This window comes from Rhincodon typus, chromosome 34 (genome assembly GCF_021869965.1).
Source record: "Rhincodon typus isolate 14 chromosome 34, sRhiTyp1.1, whole genome shotgun sequence".
NCBI classification, from domain to species: domain Eukaryota; kingdom Metazoa; phylum Chordata; class Chondrichthyes; order Orectolobiformes; family Rhincodontidae; genus Rhincodon; species Rhincodon typus.
In genome coordinates, this window is record NC_063365.1 from 20996343 (window position 1) to 21018033 (window position 21691).

General features: G+C 44.1%; 1 protein-coding gene across 1 annotated transcript in view; it reads right to left on the reverse strand.

Moving 5' to 3' along the window:
- Positions 1-21691, reverse strand: part of LOC109920474 (cadherin-23-like) — a 105654-nt gene that overhangs the window by 61439 nt on the left and 22524 nt on the right. The window contains exons 7-15 of the mRNA XM_048616337.1: positions 19713-19820; positions 15612-15714; positions 13391-13516; positions 11207-11410; positions 7178-7639; positions 6594-6710; positions 3640-3864; positions 1976-2145; positions 768-905 (exon numbers count right to left, since the gene is read on the reverse strand). Of these exons, the coding sequence (XP_048472294.1) occupies positions 768-905; positions 1976-2145; positions 3640-3864; positions 6594-6710; positions 7178-7639; positions 11207-11410; positions 13391-13516; positions 15612-15714; positions 19713-19820 (1653 nt within the window). The remainder of the gene's footprint in view (positions 1-767; positions 906-1975; positions 2146-3639; positions 3865-6593; positions 6711-7177; positions 7640-11206; positions 11411-13390; positions 13517-15611; positions 15715-19712; positions 19821-21691) is intronic.

Sequence of the window (21691 nt, forward strand, 5' to 3'; positions counted from 1 at the left end):
AGGGATGGGCAGGTTGGGGTGGATTGGCCATCGTAAATACTGCTCCATAGTGCCCAGGGATGTGCAGGTTGGGGTGGATTGGCCATTGTAAATACTGCTCCATAGTGCCCAGGGATGTGCAGGTCGGGGTGAATTGGCCATAGTAAATACTGCCCCATAGTGCCCAGGGGTGGGCAGGTTAGGGTGGATTGGCCCTGGTACATATTGCCCCACAGTGTCCAAGGATGGGCAGGTTGGGTGGGTTAGACATGGTAAAAACCCCATTGGGGTTATGTGGAAGGGTTGGGATGGGTAGGTCTTGGAGTGATGCTCTTTGGTTGGGTGCAGACTTGATGGGCTAAACGACCTCTTTCTGCACTGTAGGGATTCTATAATAACAAAATGGATGGCTTGAGAGGGAACCCAGTCAATTCTAGAGTCAGCCGGGAAGGGCTTGTAGCAGCCATGCCAGGACTGGGTGGCAAGTTCTGTTCCCTGGAGGGCATTACTCAAACAGGTGGGGTGTTATAACAATCCAGCAATTTTCACGGTCATATATTCTGTTTTAGTCCCAAGTGAAATGGGGCAATAACAGAATGGCCTGTTTCTGGGGTCTTTGATTCCTGGAACAGCACTGTGGGCATGTCTGTTCACCGCCATCTTCTCAAGGGCAAATAAAGGATGTTGGACAACAAAGATTGAACTCACCAGTGATGCCCAAGTCCACTTGATGAATGCTTCTCCTTTCAAAGGGATCTTTATAAATGCTGCAGAAAATACCTGCTTACCGTGGTTGGATTGATTCCGAACCTGCCCTCTCCATCCACAAGGCTGTACTCAATCTGTGAGAAGCTGCCATCATCTGCATCCTCTGCACTAACTTGAAGAATCACTGTGCCTAGGGAGACGTCTTCAAACACTGGTTTCTGCATTGTTACGCAAAGTGGAGAAATCCTGATTAACGCCAAAGCCCAACATGACAGCAAACCCACATAAACTCACCAAGCCTCCTCAGACAGCATCCTCCAAATCCAGGACCACTTCCATCTAGAAGGACAAGGGCAGCAGATACATGGAACACCATCCCCTGCAAGTTCCCCTCCGATCCACTCACCATCCTGACTTGGAAATATATCGCCGTTCCTCCAGTTTCGCTTGACATCTCTAAGGGCATTATGGGTCTACCTACAGCACATGGACTGCAGCTTAAGTAGGCAGCTTACCACCATCACCTTCTGAAGGGCAACTAGGGGTGGGCAACAGCTCATGCAGTGATGCCCACATCTCACAAATGAATAAGAGAAAATGCTATAAAGACCATCAAATGCCCACATCAATTTGCGATGTGTCATCGTAATTACTGGCTCAGCTTGTGGTACTGTCTACTCCTGAAGCTTCAATGTGAGGATTCTCAGGGTGGCTGCCTCACTCTGACTATCATGGAATTAAAGTCAGAGGAGATGGCTGCCAGTTCACCATTATGGTACAAAGGTAAGTTCTACCCCTAGCTGGGTGCACTGTGGATGGGGAGCTTCAGATGGCAGCTTTGTGGTGTTGATACTCCACTTAACCATCCCACATTGTACCACATTTCTACAGGAGTCGAGTCGCAATGCCAATCTTTGCTATCAACAAGATGATATTGTGATATGTCCTTGTGACAGGGTTTGGCAGGGTTGATGCTCTAGAATGTCAGGGGTCACAACCTCAGAAGAATGGGCCAACTATTTAGGGCAGAGCTGAGGATTTCGTTTTCCCTACCCCAGAGGGAGTGTAGATGCTCAGATATAAGTTTACTGAAGGTAGAGATCGAGAGATGACTGCACACGATGGAAAATGGGGAAAAGGGCACATTGAAGTAGTCTTGACCTCTTTGAAATGAGGAGCATGCTCGCTCCTGTTCCTTATGCTGTGACGTATGATGATTAGTCACAGGTTACAAGGTTAATGCTCGCTCCAAAGCTACTTACAGTCCATGAAGAGATGCCACAGATACCTGGTAGGATGTCTGCCCAAAGACAGGGTTATTGTCATTGACGTCCTTGATCTGTAAATACACTGGAACCTCCACAGATCGAGGTGGTGATCCGTGATCCACTGCCCGCACTGTGAAATTCAGCCACTGAACCTCTTCGTAATCCACTGTCCTGCTTGCAACTATTTTCCCTGTGTTTGAAGGAGTTTGGGTGGAGTGGGAATGGGATGGAGTGGAGGATGAGGAGGGGAATTGGGGTTAAAGTCTGTATTAAAGCTCAGATAACATCAGCTCCATAAAGGATCAATCTATCAATCCCTATCTGGGGCTTAAATGATAATTTTTCAAACAAACTCATAGAATCCCTGCAGTGTGGAAACAGGTCCTTTGGCCCAACAAGTCCACACCTACCCCTCACAGCATCCCACCCTCCCTAATCTACACATTCCTGAACACTACAGACAATTTAGCATGGCCAATCCATCCATCTTTGGACTGTGGGAGGAAACCAGAGCACCCAGAGAAAACCCACACAGACACGGGGAGAACGTGCAAACTCCACACAGTCAGTCACCCGAGGGTGGAATCAAACCCAGGTCCCTGACACTGTGAGGCAGCAGTGCTAACCACTGAGCCACCATGCCACCCTGTGCTATGGATACTGATACTGCCACTCCAAACATCGATGTCCTTCATGTCTCTACTTTACCAGGGATATCAAGTTAAATATTGCTGAAAAAGAAAAACGTGCTGTTTTTGCACTCATCAGGACAAGAAATACAAGAATGCCAAATTTCAAAAACCGCAGATTAGTCAGCACTGAACACAGAGTCATAGAGTCATACAGCACGGAAACAGACCCTTCAGTCCAAGCAGTCCATGCCGACCATAATCCCAAACTAAACTAGTCCCACTTGCCTGCGTTTGGTCCCTATCTCTGAAACCTCTCCTATTCATGTACCTGTCCAAATGTCTTTTAAATGTTATAACTGTACCTGCATCCACCGCTTTCTCTGGAAGTTAATTTCACACACGAACCACTCTCTGCGTAAAAAAATTGCCCCTCATGTCTTTCTTCTCTCACCTTAAAAATGTGCCCCCGAGTCTTGAAATACCCCACTGGAGGGTAAAGACATCTGCCATTCACCTTATCTATACTCCTTATTATTTTATAAACCTCTACAAAAGGTGACCCCTCAGCCTCCTACACTCCAGTTGGAAATAAGTCCCAGCCTATCCAGCCTCTCTTTATAACTCAAACCCTCCATTACTGACAAAATCCTGACAAAACTTTTCTGAACCTTCTCCAGCGTAATAATATCCTTCCTATAACAGGGCGACCAGAAACTGGACACAGTACTCCAGAAGAGACCTCACTAACATCCTGTATAACCTCAACATGATGTCCCAACTCCTACACTCAAGGGTCTGAGCAATGGAGGCAAGTGTGCTAAATGCCTTCTTAAGAACCCCGTCTACCTGTAACGCAAACTTCAAAGAACTTTGTACCTGAACCCGTAGGACTATCTGTTCTAGAGTGTAGATGAGACCAAGAAGTCTAAAAGGACCATCAATAGATTAAATGAGTGAACAGTCACAGTGCCCAATAACGTGACGGGGGCTGTGATCTACTCTGGACCAAAGCTTGGTGGATGAGAGCATTTTCAAAATTCTCCAGTGTTCACCTGCTGCAGGATCCTCCAATCTGATGTAGTCCCCGGGAGGGAGATTCAGGAGTTCATAGTTGATCAGTCCATTGGGTCCTTTATCAGGATCCACAGCTGAGACAGAGAGTAGCGTTGTACCAGCTGTTGCTCCTTCCAGAATCCTCTCAGTGAAAGTATTAACCCCGAACGGTCTGAATCGAGGAGGATTGTCATTCACATCCAGGACATTCACTGTCAGTTTTGCTGAAATAAAACAGACAGTCAAATAAACGGATTTAAATGAGATTAATAGTTCTCTATTAAGGCGAGTCAAGGGATTCGGGAATAGGATGAGAGAGTGCCGCTGAGAAAGACCAGGATTTTACTGAAGGATTGGAGCACTCTCCAAGCAGCAAATCACCTTCTCCTCCTCCTCGGTCTGAAGTTCTTCTGTTCCTTTGATTTGACTATACCACCCTCATCCCCTAAAGTCAAACTTTATGTGACAAACTTCTGAAACCCTGATTTTTACTGTACATTACTAATGCATTGGTCTTAATTAAACATGGGATAGTTCTCTCTGCAGTCCTCCTTAAAAGTTCACTTTAGAAGCATGGACTTTTACGGCACAGAAGGAGGCCATTCGACCTATCATGTCTGTACCAGCTCCTGAAAGAGTTACCCAGCTAGTCCCACTGTCCAGCCCTATCTCAACAGCCCTCTAAACTCATCACTTTCAAATATATATCCAGCTCTCTTTTAAAATTTCATATGGAATCCACTGTCTAGGGAGCTCATTCCTAATCCTAACAACTCTTTGAGGAAAGAAGTTTCTCCTCATCTCACTCCTAGCTCTCTTACTAATAATTTTGAAATTATGAAACGGATTTCTCTACAGGGGATTAACTCCCTTACTTGAGTCAAAAATGTGTCTTGGAGTTCATTCACCATGATGATACCGCTCCAATTTATCCTACCCAAAGCCTCCACTATGTGATAATACCTCGATAAGGACACCTCCCTTTAAGATGGAAACATTCCAGTTTCTAACTCTTCCTCTTAATTCAGAAACTCAGTTGTTCAGGATCAACTCTGAGGATGTTCCAGGATTTGAATCCTTGCTGTATGATCTTAAACATATTAGATTTGGTTTTGTGATATTCAAGAGGGAGCGTTGTTCCATCATGTCTCTGTTATTCTCAGCATCACGAAACAATGAGCTAGCATGAAGAAGTGGAATTGGAACGGTTATAATGGGAATATAGCTGTTGGCATACAACCTCATGAGCACCACAAGGCGATCAACCTCGTAGAATCTTAACACCAGTACCTCCAGTTTTGCTCGAAGACTATTTCAAAACCTGCACCGAGCTCTGGCCTTTGAGAAGGATTTGCTGTCAATAATGCCCATTGTTTGTTGCTGAGCAGCTACCTGTTCTATTCCAATCTGCAGGATAACACAACACTACCAAACCTCAATAAAATCATCTGCTAAAATAAAATGCATCAAGAATGCCTAGATTTCTCCTCAATTCCTCAAGGATATAGTTGTTAGGCAAGACCTCATATGTACAATATACATATAAGAACATCAGAACCAGGAGATGGAGTAAGCATTTCAGCCCCTCAAGCTTACTCCACCATTTGAAACAATCATGGTTGATGCTATCTCAATCTCAGCTACACTTTCCTACCTGTGGTCTCATAACACTTCAACTCCTTACTAATTGAAAATCTATCTCCGACTTACATTTGCTCAGTATCCCAGCTTCCACGACACTCTGGAAAAGTGAATTACACAAATTCACAACCCTTTGAGGGAAGTAATTCCTCCATATTTCTGTTTTAAATCTGATGCCGCTTATCCTGAAACCATGATGTCTCATTCTAAACTCTCCCCATGTGGGAACACCCTCTGTACATTTACTTTGTCAATCCTTTTGATGTATACGTACAGTACATAGAATATGAAGACATTAAATGCGAGTTGTGAGTCTCTTGACCCTTCAATCTGACATTCAATACTATCACAGCTGATCTTGGGTTTCATCTCCATCTTCATGCCCCCCTCCCCAAATGCCTCAATTCACTGAGGGATCAAAATTCTGTCTATCTCAACCTTAATCCAATGACAGTGCAGCCAGAACTCTCTAGAATTCTAAAGATTCACAACCCTCTGAATAAAGATGTTTCTCAGTCCTAAGTGATCCAGAGTGTGTGTCTCTGTGTTTGAGATTTCCCAGCCAGAAGGGAAAAAAACATCTCAGTACCCACCTTGTGAAGTCCCCTCAGAACCTTAAATGTTTATTTGAATGAGATTATCTCTCATTCTTCTAAACTCCATTACAGACCCAATTTACTCAGTCTCTCATCACAGGACAACCCTCTCCTCCCAAGGCCCAAGCCGATGAACCTGTGCTCTAATCTCCTCTTTTGTCCCCAAACAGGGAAGCTTCATTTTTAAATTCAAAGCTTTATTCTAAAATAGTAACTTTACTCATGCATAGAAGTAGTAAAACTGGACACAGTACTGAACAGAAATTGAAAAAGTCAGAAGTCTCACGACACCAGGTTATAGTCCAACAGGTTTATTTAAAATCACAAACTTTCGGAGGGCTGCTCCTTTGTCACTTCACCTGATGAACGGGCTGCACTCTGAAAGCTTGTGATTTTAAATAAACCTGTCGGACTATAACCTGGTGTCATGTGATTTCTGACCTTGTCCACCCCAGTCCAACACCGGCATCTCCACATCATGGCTACCAGAAATTGAGAGATATCTCATCCTCCATTAATTGTACTGTTCTATAGCGATACCCATATCAGCTGAGGTTACCATGATAGACTCTCCTTCTCAACCTCTCCCCTCGCCTGAGGTGTGGTGACCCTTAGGTTCAACTGCCACCATTTGTCTCTCTCGAATGAGAGAGCAGTCCTGTGATCCTCTGGGATTAGGGCGACTTTACCTGTACTTGTGTCTGAGAAAATCTTACCATTGGGAACACTGACAGAATGACTGATCACCTCACTGGCATTGTCGTGTACTGAAATGGTAAGTGTGTAGGTAGCTACCAGCTCTCTATTCAAAGGCGTTCTCACAAACACAGCACCTGGTAAAAGAGAAGAACAAATATGTTAGTGGGATCAATGTTCCCGGAGTTTTGTGCGCAGTTTATAATCACTGAAAAATATTTACAGTCACAGCCTTTACTTTGCTTTCATGGGAGGGAGGGTCACCATTATGACGGATGATCTTAAATATCAGATTAAAATCCTCTTTGTGAGCAACTTCAGACTTGGCTACAAGAAGGAACTGGTGGGATCCAAAGTCATTCTCACTCTCTCTGGGCAGTCTTGAACTGGCTGCTCTTTCAAGAGATAACTTAGATTTAAAATTATGAGGTCTTTGTAAAGGACAACATAGCAGATGATGAAAATCTCAAACTGAAAACAGGGAATACTCAGGTTCTGAGACAGAAACAGTTCACATTTCAGGTCAATGACCTTTTCTCTTTAGGTTTGCCAAATCTACCCAAGTGTTTCCAGCCTTCCCTGTTTATAGTCCTTGTCTATTTACCTGTTTTAAAATTGATGTCAAAGGCCCTTTGATACTCCTGTACCTCTTCATCAGTGTCATCCTTAGCCACAAGCTCGATAATGTAATACTCCAGCTGAGGGTGGAGGTCCCGATCTGTGGCTGTTATGTTTGCGATGACAGAACCGACAGTCACTGACTCGCTGATGCTGATGGTTTGGATAGGGCTAATGAACTCAGGACGGCAATCATTAACGTCATCAATCACAATGTTCACAGTGGCACTCGCTGACAATGATGGGGTACCACTGTCCGTCACAACCGCAATGAGTGTGTAGGACGCCCTTTCCTCTCGGTCCACCGTTACTCCATTGGCCACTTTGATGACTCCCGTGCGAGGGTCGATGATAAACTTATCCAGAGCACCTCCCTCTATCCGGTAACTCAGCTGCTGGTTCACTCCAGTATCTGCATCTGTTGCTGTCACCTGGCCAACGCTGAAACCTACGACACAAAGGAACACAGCAATGTATCGGGAATCTTCTTCATGCTAAGGAAAAGACCAAGACTTTCTCACAATGAATTGTTTCCTTATGTTTGGATTTCAACTAGAAAATGTAAATCTTTGCCTTCCTCTATCATTTACAGAAGCCTCTCTGTCTAGTTCATATAAGAATGAGACAGCAGAATTAGGTACAGAGATCTTAAGTGCACTCATGGGATGGTAAGAGTGGGTCATTCATCCCTCAGAAGTTGATTACTAAACGGAGTTGTGCCGTAGTGAGGATGTCCTGAGAGAAGATTCCGTATTAGTTGCCCCTGGAATGAAGTGGGGGGAGGGAGCCTATGATGAGTGGCTCAGTAAATTTACAAGAATGGGAGCTGACTTCTCTGGAATATACAAGACTCTGAAGGGGCTCAACAGGTACTGAGAGGTCATTTCCCTTGGCAGAACATGTTTGGACAGTGTAAGGTCAGTCACAGATCAGGGGCCGATCATTCAGCACTGTGACAAGGGTGGGCTGCAAATTGTTGCAATTCTCTCTTCTTCAGGCTGGTGGATCAAACACATTTTGTTGTCGGCTGTCCCTCGACTCAAGGGTAGTGTCTCCTCAGGTCGAGGGTCTCTTCAACATGACTGAGCAGCCTGATTCAGCAGCGACTTCAATGAATATTCCTCAAGGCTGGAATGGACTGGTTTTTTGTTCTCTAAGGGAACCAGGGATACAGTGGGGGGGGCGGGGTGGAGAGAGGAGTTGAGGCCCAAGGTCAACTCTGGTGGTATCGAAGAGTGCAGCATGCTTCAGGGGATAAAGAGGATGGAGATGAGGAGAAATTCCTTCATCCAGAGAGTGGGGAGCCTGTGAAATTCTCCACCACAGAAAGCTGTTGAGGTATTGAATGTTTTCAAGAAGGAGTTAGATGTAAGTCTTAGAGTTAAGGGGATGAAAGGGTGTGGGGAATATCTGAAAGAGGGGACTGAGTTGGATAATCAACCTTGATCACATTGAATGGTACAGTAGACTCAAAGGGCCAATGGCCTACTCCTGCTCCTATTTTCTACATTTCAACAAACGATTCGCTCCTGCTGTTATCTCACTTGTGTCCTGTGCTGACTCGTGAACAGCAAACTCAACAGAGCCACGCTTCGATACCTTTCAGTGGCTGGACAAGATAACCCTAACCCTAACCTTAAACCTACAGCAGGCTCAGAGGTTTCTCACAACCATTTGAACCAGTGATGATGCTTGGGGTGGGGAAATGGAATGACATTTCTGTTTAAAACGGGGGGATGCAAGGAAATTCAATATCATTTTGGATCATCCCGAGCCTACGGTCTTTCACAAGCCACCATTCTCAGAGGTTTCCCGAGGGAGTGCATGCAGGCAGGGTGGGACATGAATGTTGATGGAGTTGTCAATCACGGATGAGAATCATGGCGCCCCGCTTCCTATCAGGTCAGGAATGGTGGAAGTCAACAGAACCTTCTCAATCTGTCTCACTGGCAACTTAAACATCAGAAGTGCTGAAAATAATATTCAAGGCTTTCTTCCTGTCCATGTGTGGTTTGCATGAGTAAGATTATCTTGCAACACCAGTATAAGAAACTGGATGGCACTTCCACTTTGAAATGTCGAACAACTGCAGGTGCACTTTTTTTTTAGGATTCAGAGGAAACATCACTGAACTTAAACCAAGACAAAAGATGGAGATTTTGCCCTGTTAACACTTTATCTCCTGAGCCTGGTGGCTATGAATGTGGATTCTGCTGCAATAAAACCAGAAAGTGCTGGAGAAACTCAGCAGGTCTGGCAGTGTATGTGGTGAGAGAAACAGAGCTAATGTTTCAGGTCCTGTATGTCTCTTCACTGTAAAGGAAGGGGGCTGGAAGCGAAATGGGTTTTGATGCTGTTGGAAAGTGGGTGGGGGAGAAGGAGCAAATGGAACAGGTAGGAAGGGTGCTGACAGCAGAAGGCAAAGGGAGTGCTAAAAGCAGTAGAATGGAAAGTGGCTATTCAGCCCATTGAGTCTACATTGTCCTCTGAAGAGCTCTCCCACCCAAACCCATCCCATCCCCGTGACCCTTCTCTTCCCATGGCTAACCCAAAGAGACTGCACATCCCTGGACACCATGGGCAATTTAGCATGGCAATCCACCCTAATCTGCACATCTTTGGAGATCGGAGCACCTGGAGGAAATCCACGTGGACACAGGGAAATTACGTAAGCTCCACACAGACAGTCACCCAAGGATGGAATCAAACCCAGGTCCTGTGAGGCAGCAGTGCTAACCACTGCACCACCATGTTGCCTATAGACAGCGGGTAGGTGTTAGTGGCCCAAAGTGTTATCAGAAAATGGGTCAGCTCTGTTGAGAGCAAACACTTTTTAAACAACATGCCTGGAAGACATTGTTCATGGTCTGAACTCAATGCTGAGTTCTAGAGGCTGTAAAATACCCAATGAGGTGCTGTTCCTCCAGATTGCCTTTGGCTTTGCTATAACAATGCAGCAGGCTGAGAACAGAAATGGGCTGTGCTGCTTTGCTCTCCTTCTGTTTTGTTCCACATGAACAAAATCAGAGATGATGCCACGTGTGGCATCAAGCTCTTCCTGGTCATGTTTAGCATTGTCAGACAGAAGCTGACAGATATACTGTCAGATACTAAACAAGCAGCCCTCATCTCTGTATTACTCGCAGCTGACTTGTCAATTATTGTGATTCAGATTTCTGACGTCGTCCTTAAACCAAAGGCTGCAACAGAAAGATCGTCGCGGGAAACTGGATTGAGAATTTGCAGATTAATTTCCTACTCGAGATCCTTACAGCCAGCAGAGATGTGGTCACACTATTGCCTCAGTCTGGCCAGACATGGATCCAGCTCTCATTCAGCTGCAAGCCCTTTACACCCCAGCAAGGAGATTTTAAGAGAATGAACCAAAAACAGAAACTGCTGGAAAAGCTCAGCAGGTCTGGCAGCATCTGTGAAGAGAAATCATAGTTAACATTTTGGGTCTGGTGACCCTTCCCAGAGCATTTTAAGAGAATGATGCTGTCTCATGTTCCATGGTTGGCCCATTTCTGAACTAATACCATGGAATTGCAATTGGTCAGACACACGTTGTTAAGTAGCTTAATCCAGAACTGTACAAACCAGGGAGCAATGTTAAATACATCGAACTAGGGAAGAAAACAGAGAGCAGCATAGATAAATAGATACATAGAAGACTTTGGGGAGACTCTCTTCAACAATCTTCCAATTTTCTACAAGCACCAATGGAAGAGTGTCCAAATAGTGTGGGTTATAGGGGGATGGGTCTGGGTGGGATGCTCTGAGGGGCAGTGTGGACCTGTTGAGCCGAAGGGCCTCTTTCCACACTGTACGGATTCTATGATTCTCTATGATAAGAGCATTGATGAGGCTTTCTCATTTGTCCAACCAATTGATTATCCAAACTTGGTGCACATAACTTTCCAAGTATTACTTCCCAGTGATCTGAGGTTTGCCAACTCGTCAGCCCAGAAATAGTAGTTAATAGATCATTGACATTCATGATCCTATACGTCACCTGAGGGGCTGTTTTCCAGAATGTGGACAGTCATTGAAGAAGGGGTAAAGACTGGTGCATTGTCATTTTGATCCAAGACTGTAACAGTGAGTCTAGCCACACTCTTCAGTTGACCAATATCTTCTGCTATTACAGTCAATTCCAGTCTTGCATTAGGCAATGACTCTCTGTTAATACTTTTTCCTGGTGCGACAGAGACAATGCCTGGAAAATGAATAAAAGACAGTCAGGCATCAAACACATTAATTAAAATAGTACACTTGTTGGGATAGTCACAGGATATCTGAGCAAATTGTACCAGCAAATATAAACCAATCCGAACTCCATATACAATGACTGTCCTGCTCTAAATGGAGAAAGTTACACTAAACCGTTTTGTCACAAAAACAATTATAGGTTCACCAGCACATACATACAAACAGAACTGATCAGGAGCAGGAATTGGCCATTTGGCTCCTCAAGCCTTCTCTGCCCTTCGATAAGATCAAGGCTGATCTCAATCAGTCTCAATCTACTCTCTTGCCCTGATATCCTTTGACTTCCTCATTAGTCGAGAATCTCTCTCTCTGCCTTTGAAGTATTCAGCGACCCTGCCTTCACCAGTCTCTGGGGAAGAGAGTTCCACAAGCTCGGAATCCTCTAAGAGAAAAAGTATTTCTAATTTTTGTCTTAAAATTAACTGTCTCCCATTTAAACCATGTTTCAAATTTCTAGTTGCTCCTATGATGAGAAAAATCATTTCAGGATCCACTTTGCCAAGTCCCCTCAGGATTTTATATGTTTCAATGAGATTACCTCTCATTCTTCTAAACTCAGTGAATACAGGGCCAGCTTTTCCTCAGGGTTAACCCCTCTCATCACCTCTTGAACAGAGATTTGGCTTCCTTCCCATTCAAGGTATTTCTCAGTGTGTGTGTGAAAAATGTGCTTCCTGGCATCAGCCTTCAACTTGTCTCTTAGCAGGTTGTAGCTAGCTCCCCTTATCCAGTGTCAATAGTTCTGGATTTGCTTGGTGTCTCTCTTTCATTACTCATTGACCTCTGTTCAAGCTTGAACTGTTTTTAACCCTTCCTGACTCTCATCCCTGGCAATTTCCCTTCACTGGTAAAGTCTTGGGATTTTTACTGTTGGAAAGCTAATCAAATTTACCCATTTCCCTTGCTTGTGCAATACGTTTGTTGTATTTACATATGGGATAGTAGAGCTGAAAGTTGTGCCCCTGAACTTAAATCAAAATGGGCATGTGCTAAGTGAGGTTCAAACCTCTGAAGATTTTAGCTATGCATTTGATGATTATTAGTTAGAATTGGCAATTCAATTGTGTCCAATTCTGCGGCACAGAAAACCATTACGGAATTTAACAACATAGCATTTTTCTTAGTTTAGATTAATATTTTCCAAGACTTCAGTCCAGCCAAATAGACTCTTCCACATCTGTGTATCCATTTAATCATAACTAAAATTGGATGTCTTGCATGCCTACATATCAAGAATCTGAGTTTTCATCATCAAATGAGAGTGAAACATTTCATAGGATCCCTACAGTGTGGAATCAGGCTATTTGGCCCATCCCAACCCTCTGAAGAGCATTTCATCCAGACCCACCCCTTGTCCTATAACCTTACATTTCCCATGGCTAACCCACCTAGCTTGCACATTGCTAGACACAATGGACAATCCACCTTATCTATGGATAGTTAGAGGAAACCAGAGCAAACTCATGCAGAATATGCAAAGTCCACGTAGACAGTTGCCCAAGACTGGAATTGAACTTGGGACCCTAGTGCTGTGAGGCAGCAGTGCTAACCACTGAGCCACCATGCCGCCCCATCTTGCCTTGAGTGAAAGTAAAATCATTGACAGTGAGTTTAGTTGCATTCCAATTCTCACTGGTTACTCTCATTTCCATTGGATGTGTCAGCCTAAACAGTAGACATTACTCCATGGAGCAAATCATTTCGCTACCCCTTTGGCCAACAGAACCTAAAAGAGATTACTATCACATTTGTCTCACTGCTGTTTGCAAGCAAATTGAGAGTAATATTGCTCTACTTAACACTCAGTGGGGCTCCAGAATAATTCACTGTCTCTGAAGTACCTGAGGATAGTTCTACAGGATGTGCTAGGAATTAATGAGTGAAGTCTATCTTTTCAGCTCTAGGTAACAAAGGGGCAATAGCTCACCAGTGTTCCAGTCTATTGTGAAGAATTCAGTTGTGTTACCCTGTAATTGGTAACTGACGACAGCATTGAGTCCTTCATCACTGTCAAAAGCTAAAATAGGTCCATTCAGCATGGTGATTTGTGTACCTAGAAATTAAACAATGAGGGAAGATGTGTTAACTTTGGTCAATGGAACATTAACTTTTAGACACTTACTGTAACACCTTTGAAACCAGTTTTTAAGATCATAGTATGGGCAAGTAAAATAGAAATTGTGGCTTATGCTTGCCATTGTTTGATTCTGCCCAAGCCCATTGAGTTCCTTTCACAAAATAGATAACTACACTGATTCCATGTTTAGCTGTGTCTCAGTGGCTGGCACTCCTGCTGAGTCAGAAGGCTATGGGTTCAAGTCCCACTCCAGAAACCTGAGCACAGTATCTATGCTGACAGCTAGTGCAGTGCAGAAGGATAGGCTATCCCTTTGAACGGTGATTTAGGAGTTACTATTAGCCAGCACCTGCCTGGCTCTTCAGAAGTGTATTGAGTTTGCTGGAATCCTCCTATCTGGCATAGAGTCATACAGCATGCCTGTCAATGTCACCGTCTGGAGTTCTGACTTTCAGGTACGATATTAATCAGAGGTCCTGTCTTAGCTGGACTCAAGATCCCATGGTACAGTGTCCTTCACAGTGTGCTAGCTAATCTCTACTTTATAAACATCATCAAAACCATCTGACCATTATAGTGGGATTTTGCCGTGTACAAAAGTTTCTACTACTTTCGACTGAAAGCAAAAAATGCTGGAAATCACAGCGGGTCAGGCAGCATCCATGGAGAGAGAGCAAGCTAACGTTTCGAGTCTGGATGACTCTTCATCATCACCGGCTCTGAATAAGAGTCATCTCAACTGGAAACGTTAGATTGCTCGCTCTCTCCATGGATGCTGCCTGACCCGCTGTGATTTCCAGCATTTTTTGTTTACAGTAAAGATCCCAGCATCTGCAGTAATTTGCTTCTATGTTCTACTACTTATGCTGCTCTGCAACAGTAACCAGACTTGAAAATGTACTTCCTTGCCTGTAAAAAGCTTTGGGGTTTCCTGAGGATGTGAAAGGCGCTATATAATTCAAGTCCTTCAAATAATTCTGTGGCAAATACGGCACTGGGGCTGGCAGTTGGGATGATTGGAACAGAAGGAGACCATTCAACCTCTTAAATCATTGCTGCTGTTCAGAGAGTTTATGGCTGACCCATGTCCATCTTATTCCAGTCCCTCCTCCCATTGGCTCCATATTCCTAGTCAGATTATAACCTACTGGTCTCAGATTTCAGGAATTGACGGAGACCCACATGGGACACTGTTTCATACCTCCTGGCACTTTTTTCATGAATAAGCCTTTCAAGCTTCTCCCCTCAGTAGCCCAGCTCTGATTTCAAATCAACGTCTCCTAGAAAGTGGAACAGGGTTCTCTCTATCCAGTCATTCAAATCCTTTTTCAATCCTAAAAGCCTTAATCCTACATTATAACAGTAACTACGTTTCAAGAAATACGTCATTGGCTGCAAAACACTTTGGGAGACTTAAGGTCTTGGGAGGTACTACAGAAATGCAAGTTTCTTTTTTAAAGAATCCCTACAGTGTGGAAACAGGCCACTCAGCCCCACAAGTCCAAACCGACCCTCTGAAGAGCATCCCAACCCGGACTCACCCACCAAGCCTATCCCTGAAACCCTACATTTCCCATGGCTAATCCACCTAACATACACATCCCTGAATACTATGGGGCAATTTAGCATGGCCAATCCACCTAACCTGCACATCTTTGAACTGTGGGAGGAACCCCAGAGTGAACCCACACAGAGAATGTGCAAACTCGACACAGACACTTGCTCAAGGGTAGAAATGAACCCAGGTTGCCTGCACTGCGAGGCAGCAGTGCTAACCACTGAGCCACTGTGCTGCCCAAGTCGTCAGGAATGAATCACAAAAGGCTAGGATGCAGGTACAGCAAGTAATTACGAAATGCTACCAGTTAGTGTGAGGGAACTGGATGTAACAGTAGGGAGGTTATCCTTTAGTTTTCAGGCCACTGCTGTGAGATCATTTCTGGAGTACTGTGCGCTGTGTTAGTCATCTTATTTAAGGAAAGGTGTAAGTTCTTTGGAAGCAGATCAGAGAAGGGTTTTTGTTTTGAGGATTTTGTCTAACTCAATATGTGGCCAGTAATGACACACCTACCTGTGTCTGCATTCTCCAGAATTTCAGCTTGATATGACGTCTGCGTAAAGGTGGGACTGTTATCATTCTCGTCTGAGATGGAGATGGTCAGTACGCCAGAATCCTGGTGAGAGAGAGACAGTGTTCTGAACATTCTGAACAAAATGAAGGGACCAATCTCTTCAGAGTTTACTGAAAGAAAAGACTTGCTCTATCATTGTGGAGGTTCTGTAGTGTAGTAGGAAGCAACTCCTGCTTCAAGGCCAGAAGCTCTGGGTTCAAGACTCACCCTAGCAGCTGCTGACCACAGATGGAGAACTTGTGATGCAACTCTGCATTTTAATGGCCAGCCCGCTAACCCGAGCAACACTCCCCCATCCAAATGTTGAGGAAGACACAAAACAAACTTGTTTGTAGGTTGTCAATATTCATCGTACTTTTTCTTTGGCTCAGTTGGTCCTGAGCTCATGGATGACCCCTCTCTCCATCACACTCTCCCCCACTTTCTAACAGTGACAAGAAAAGAAACAGTTGAGCATAGGAACTGGCTGGAAATAGATTTGAAGCTTGGGAGAGCAGCGGGTGGGGAGCAATGGAAATTGTCAATAATTCACCGAAAAAGTACTCATTAATAATCTGTCCTTTCGTATCCTTTCAGCATTGACACACTGCTGGTCCATTCTGCAGTGGCTTCCACTTGAAGCTTACAGTGACTACAAAGTCACAACTTAAAATTATCCCAAAAATGCCAACTGTCCTGGAACGAGGTCAAAGTAGTGATGCAACCTTAGGATTCAGGCACCTGATTGAAACAAATTACATTTTGAATGTTGCAGAAAATAGAGACCTGTTGCAGAAGCTTTTTGTCTTGCATTCATTGGGACAAGTGTAAGAATGTCAAATCACAACAATTTATACTCTCAGAGAAAAGGGTGTTGATTGGTTGGCAAGTCAATGCTGATTAGCCAAGTTGTTGCCACGGACAAAGCAATAGTATCCAATAGGTACCCCCAGCTCCTGGGTTAATCAGAAAAGCTGCAAGGCTCGAGCAAATTCCTTTTGTTTGCAAAGAGTGGGTCTGTGTGCATGACACCGTCACTTCTTGCCTGTGCAAGAGGGAGGTGATGGTCTAGTGGTATTGTTGCTGGACTATTAATCCAGAGACCCAGATAGTGTTCTGGGGACCCAGGTTGGAATCCCGCCATGGCAGATGGTGGAATCTGAATTCAATAAAAATATCTGGAATTAAGAATCTAATGATGACCGTGAAACCATTGTTGATTGTCCGAAAAACCTATCTGGTTCACTAATGTCCTTTAGGGAAGGAAACTGCCAGCCTTACCTGGTCTGGCCTACATGTGAATCCAGACCCACAGCAATGTGGTTGTCTCTTAACTGCCCTCTGGGCAATTAGGGATAAGCAATAAATGTTACCTAGCCTGTGAATGAATAAAGGAAATAAGCAATATTGCTCAAAATGGAGCATTTACAGAGCCCTGGCATCGAGAAATTAAGCCTTTATCTTGTGGTTTGTATTTTCATCAGAATACCTTGAATACATGAATATTTCAGTCCATGATGTGCATCTTCATTGTACCTGGGTTGGTTCCACTTTATCCACCTTATTATCACTTTCCTGGCATCTTCTTTCTTCCAGTGAATTTCTTTTTCAACATTGTGTTTAGAAGAATGAGAGGGGATGCCATTGAAACATATAAAATTCTGACAGGGCTGGACAGACTGGATGCTGAGATGATCCTTCCCCTGGGTGGGGGGATCTAAAACAAGGGGTGACCAGCTCAGAATGCATGCTAGCCCATTTCAACTGAGATGAGGAGAAATTTCTTCACTCAAATGCTGGTGAACCTGTGGAATTCTCTACCACAAGAAGTCACTGAATATAGTTAAGAAAGAAAAAGATAGCTATTTAGTAGCTAAAGGTGTCAAGAGCATGGGGAGAATGTAGCAATATAGCATTAAATACAGGATCAGTCAAAAGGGGTTTGAAAACGAGGGGACACATTTTTAAGATGAGAGGAAAGACATTTAAAAAAGACTTGAGGGGCAATTTTTTTACACAGCAGGTGGTTTGTGTGTGGAATGAATTTCCTGAGGAAGTGATGGATGTGGGTACAACTACAATGTTTAAAAGACATTTAGATAAGTGCATGGAGATAGTAAGAACTGTGGATGCTGGAGTCAGAGTTAATACAGTGTGGAGCTGGTGGAACACAGCAGGCCAGGCAGCATCAGAGGAGTAGGAAAGTCAACGTTCCGGTTTTATACCCTGATGAAGGGTGTAAACCTGAAACATTGACTTTCCTGCTCCTCGAATGCTGACTGACCTGCTGTGTTCCTCCAGTTCCACAATGTGTTGATTAGATAAGTACACAAATAGGAAAGGTTTGGAGGAACATGGGCCAGGAGCGGGCAAGAGGAACTAATTTGGTTTGGGATTATGTTTGGCATGGACTGGTTGGACCGAAGTGTCTGCTTCTGCCCTGCATGACTCTATGACTATGATTCTATGATCATATTGAATGGTGGAGGTACCTTGATGGGCTGAATGGCCTAATCCTGCTCCTATTTTCTATAATTCTATGTGATTAACTTGACTTGAATGGATTTTATACTCCAGGAACATGGGTGCAAGTGGAGGCCATTCAGTTCCTAAGGCACATTCTATCACTCAATTAGATCAAGACTGGTACACTTCTTCACTGAATCTACTCATCTTGGGTTCTGTACCCTTGACAGCCTTACCTAACAAAAACAATCAATTCTAATAAGGTTTGGAGTCAAACACTTTATTTTATCCTCACCCTACCTTTCCTTGGTGGCAGGTTCAAGCTGAGGCATTCAAGAAGGGATTGGATCATGATTTGGATAGAACCAATGGGGAGAAAGCAGGAGATTGGTACTGGGTAATGATGTTCATTTGAAGAGCTGCTGGAGACATGATGAGCCGAATGGTGGCTGCTTTATGCACCTTTGTTACTGTTTCACTGCAAAGTGAAAAAAATCTTTTCCTCTTTAACGTACAAAGCATCTGAAGTTGGATCTACTAGATTCTACCTTTACAATCTCTGTTCCAGCAAATACACCCTCTACTTGTGCAGATCTCTCCGCATTTCCTAATCCTTGGTGCTAATTGTGTGAGCCCATGCTGTCTGAAATGTTACGATAATTAGCCAAACATACGCTTAAGGAGTAAGCTGTTCTGATCTGGAATCCACTGCCTAAAAAGGATAGTGGATCAGATGAAGAAATAGCTTTCAAAACAGGATCTGGTAGACCTTTAACCTTTGCAGGGTTATGGGAAAAAGCAGAGAAGCAAGGTAATTTTCAGAGATAGTAAGAACTGCAGATGTTGGAGTCAGAGACAACACGGTGTGGAGCTGGAGGAACACAGCAGGCCAGGCAGCATCAGAGGGGCAGGAAAGCTGATGTTTCGGGTCGGGACCCTTCTTCAGAAATGGGGGAGGGTGAAGGGAGCTTGGAAATAAATAGAGAGAGGAGGGGTGGTGCTGGGGAAGGTAGGTGGGACATAGTAACATTTATGAATCAGGCTATGTCAGGATAACCTGGGTTAAGGAGACAGCCATCCAGGACCTAGAAGTCTTAGAGAAATTTATTCCCTCAGAAGGGTGCGAATTTGACTTCTCTACCCCAAAGGGAGGCTAAGTTGCAGAGTAATTGATATATATTTGGACTCTTAAGTGAATCGAGGAATGGGAGATGTGGTGAACTTATTAAATTAGGCATGAATTTATTCAATGATGGAATATGCTTGACAGCTCATGTGGTTGACACCTATTTATTAGCTACATCTAAACTCGTGCACTATATTGTTTCAACCAACCGGTTTGGATCTGTAATGACACACCTCCAACTATCTGTGGTAGGATCTGAGCTTTGATCTGCTGACTCAGAGGTTGGGACACTACCATTGCATCACAAGACCCTCTGCATACAATTTTATGATCCTACTCGGTATATGATTAATAAATGTGCACGTCATTCTGACATTTTAATCACATATGCAATATAACTCTAACTGCTAAAGATGATGGCGCAGATACGAGTAGCAACACAGCATCTGATAGGGCTGAAAATAATTACTCTTCGAGCATGTCTTGGGTTTTCTGGGTTGTCTTTGACTGTGATGGTGAGCTTGTATTCAGCAATCTGCTCTCTATCCAATGGTCTGTTGACATAAATGACTCCAGTCTGTAAAAAAAAATAACAGGCAACATTAACGTTATCAAGGAATCACAATCAATCAATTTGGATCCCCATGCAGGAAGATACGCAGAAGGGGCATGGGTGGTTCACTCAGATGCTCAGACCAGTTCTGCCCTTCAAAAAGATCATGGCTGATCTAGTTGTGACCTCAACTCTACAGTCCAGCCTCCCCAATAACCTTTCAGTCTTTACTGAATAAGAATCCCTCCTACACTCCATTAAAAATATTCAAACTCTTTGTTTTCACCATCTTTTGAAAAGTTCCAAAGGCTCATGACCCTTAGAGAAAATTAAATTCTGCTTATCTCTGACTTAAATGGACAGCTGTTTAATTTTAAGCAGTCACCCCCAGTTCTGGTTCCTTCCACTAGTTTAATTCCTTGTCTACTCCGTCAAAAATCCTCAGGATCTTAAATATTTCAATCAATCCATCTCTTACTCTCTGAAACCTCAGCTGATACCAGTCTAGCATGTCCAACCTGTTCTCTTACGACAAGCCTCACCTTGCAGGTGCTAGTCTGGCAATCCTTCACTCAACTGCTTCCAATGTGTTTATATCCTTCCTTAAATAAGGTGCATCTTAAGTAAGACACTGTATACAGTGCTCCTGAACTGGTTTCACTAATGCCCTGTATGACTGAAGCATAACTTTCCTTCTTTCTTTTTCAAATTCTGTGGCAACAAACAATAGAAGTAGCTTTCCTGGTTCCTGGCTGGACCTGCAGACTATCATTTTGTGATTATTGCCTAAGATAGGGCACACTGTATCTCTGCAATGTCCGACCATTTCGATAGCATAATTCTTCTGACCAAAATGGACAACTTCACATTTTCCTGCATTATATTCCATTTGCCACATTTTTGCCCACTCATTTAATCCATTAATATCTCTTTGAAACTGTCTTGTGCCTTCTTCACAACTTACCTTCCTGTCTATCTTTGTGTCATCAGCAAATTTAGCAATCATACCTTTGGTTCCTTCATCCAAGTCATTTGTATAGTTTGGGGAAGTGGGGGCCCCAGGCCTAAACCCTGTAGCACGCCAGTCATAATAACTACTCTCTGTTTCCTCAGAGAGAGCAAGAACGACAGATGCTGGAGTCAGAGACAACACAGCGTGGAGCTGGAGGAACACAGCAGGCCAGGCAGCATCAGAGGAGCAGGGAAGCTGACGTTTCGGGTCAGGACCCTTCTTCTGAAATGGAGAGGGTTGAGCTGGAAACTAAATAGAGAGGGGAGGGGTGGTGTTGGGGAAGGTAAGTGGGATGGTGATAGGTGAGAGCAGTTAGGTGGTGGGGATTGGTCAGTGGGATTCGAGGAGTGGATAGGTGGGAGAGAAGATGGACAGGTTGTGTCAGGTCAAGGAGGTGGGGATGAGAGGGAGGGTGGACATGGGATGAGGCCGGGGATGGGGAGATTTTAAAACTGGTGAATTCCATGAACCCGGGCACCTTTCCTTGCAACCGCAGTAAGTGCTACACCTGCCCCTACACCTCACCCCTCACCTCCATTCAAGGCACAAAACAAACGTTCCAAATCAGACAGGGATTCACCTGCACATCTGTCAACTTGGTCTACTGTATCCGCTGCTCCTGATGTGGCCTCCTCTACATCAGTGAGACCAAGCAGAGGCTCGGAGACCGCTTTGTAGAGCATCTGTGCTCTGTTCGCGACAAATGACAACACTTTCCAGTCACGAACCATTTCAACTCCCCCTCCCACTCCCTGGGTGACATGTCCATCCTGGGCCTCCTTCAGTGTCACAATGACACCACCCGCAAACTGGAGGAGCAGCACCTCATATTCTGCCTTGGGAGCCTATGGCCCGAAGGCCTAAATATGGATTTTACCAGTTT